A 991-nucleotide genomic window follows, 5' to 3' on the forward strand; every position below is an offset into this window, starting at 1 on the left:
ATGGAGCAGGGGGATTTGGAAGACTCATCCCAATGGGATAAGCCCAAGGAGAGGCGTCAGCATGGCATGGTGCTGAGGAGGACCGAGGTGGCCATTTGCCCGAGTGCCAAGCTAGGAGAAGACCAGGAGGAAGAACCCAGGCCACAAAGACGGAGGCAAAACCATGCCGGGAAGGTGCAAGATAACCCTGGTGAAATCCATACCCAGAAAACTGGGATCGCGGCTGGGATGTGCCCCAAGGAAAAAGTGTACAGGTGCAGCAAGTGTGGGAAGTCCTTCAATCAGAAGAACAACCTGAGCCGGCACCTGAGGATGCACACTGGGGAGCGTCCCTACAAGTGCTCTGAGTGCTGGAGGAGCTTCAGTGACCATTCGAACCTCATCTCCCACCAGAAGATCCACCGGGGGGAAAAACCCTATGAGTGCTTGGACTGTGGGAAGCGCTTCAGCCAGAGCACCAGCCTCCTGGCCCACCACTGGATCCACACGGGGGAAAAACCCTATGTCTGCTTCAGCTGTGGGAAACGCTTTGCCCGGAGGCAAAACCTCACCATGCACCAGAGCATCCACACTGGGGAGAGACCCTACTTCTGCCAGGATTGCGGGAAAAGTTTCTGGAGGAGCTCTGACCTCATCCGACATGAGAGCCTTCATACGGGTGAACGGCCCTACAAATGCCCCGACTGTGGGAAGGGTTTCACGCGGAGCTCCAAGCTGATGGACCACCAACAGACCCACACAGGGGAAGCCCCCTACAGGTGCTTGGTGTGAGGCAAGCACTACAAGGCCAACGTCTCCTTGAGGTCCCACGTGAAGCTGCATGCATGAGACGGGCTCGCTGAGGGGCTGGTAGGGCCATATCCTGTGGGGAGATGGAGAGGAGGAAGGTGCTGTGGCCAGGGAGGGCCTGATGGGTGGATGATGGCAAGCATAGAACCTGGAGGTAGATGGGCTCACAGCTGACATGATGTGATGAATGATGTGTGAATGT

At 56.9% G+C, this 991-nt stretch overlaps 1 protein-coding gene across 1 annotated transcript; it reads left to right on the forward strand.

The window, feature by feature from the left end:
* On the forward strand, window positions 1–991 carry LOC311425419 (uncharacterized protein; the record flags this gene model as incomplete). The annotated part of the gene is made up of 1 exon (XM_084501289.1): window positions 1–991. One exon carries the CDS (start codon window positions 1–3, stop codon window positions 769–771), a length of 771 nt encoding a protein of 256 aa, XP_084357415.1. The 3' UTR covers window positions 772–991.

Source organism: Aythya ferina (genome assembly GCF_964211825.1).
Source record: "Aythya ferina genome assembly, chromosome: 30".
NCBI classification, from domain to species: Eukaryota; Metazoa; Chordata; class Aves; order Anseriformes; family Anatidae; genus Aythya; species Aythya ferina.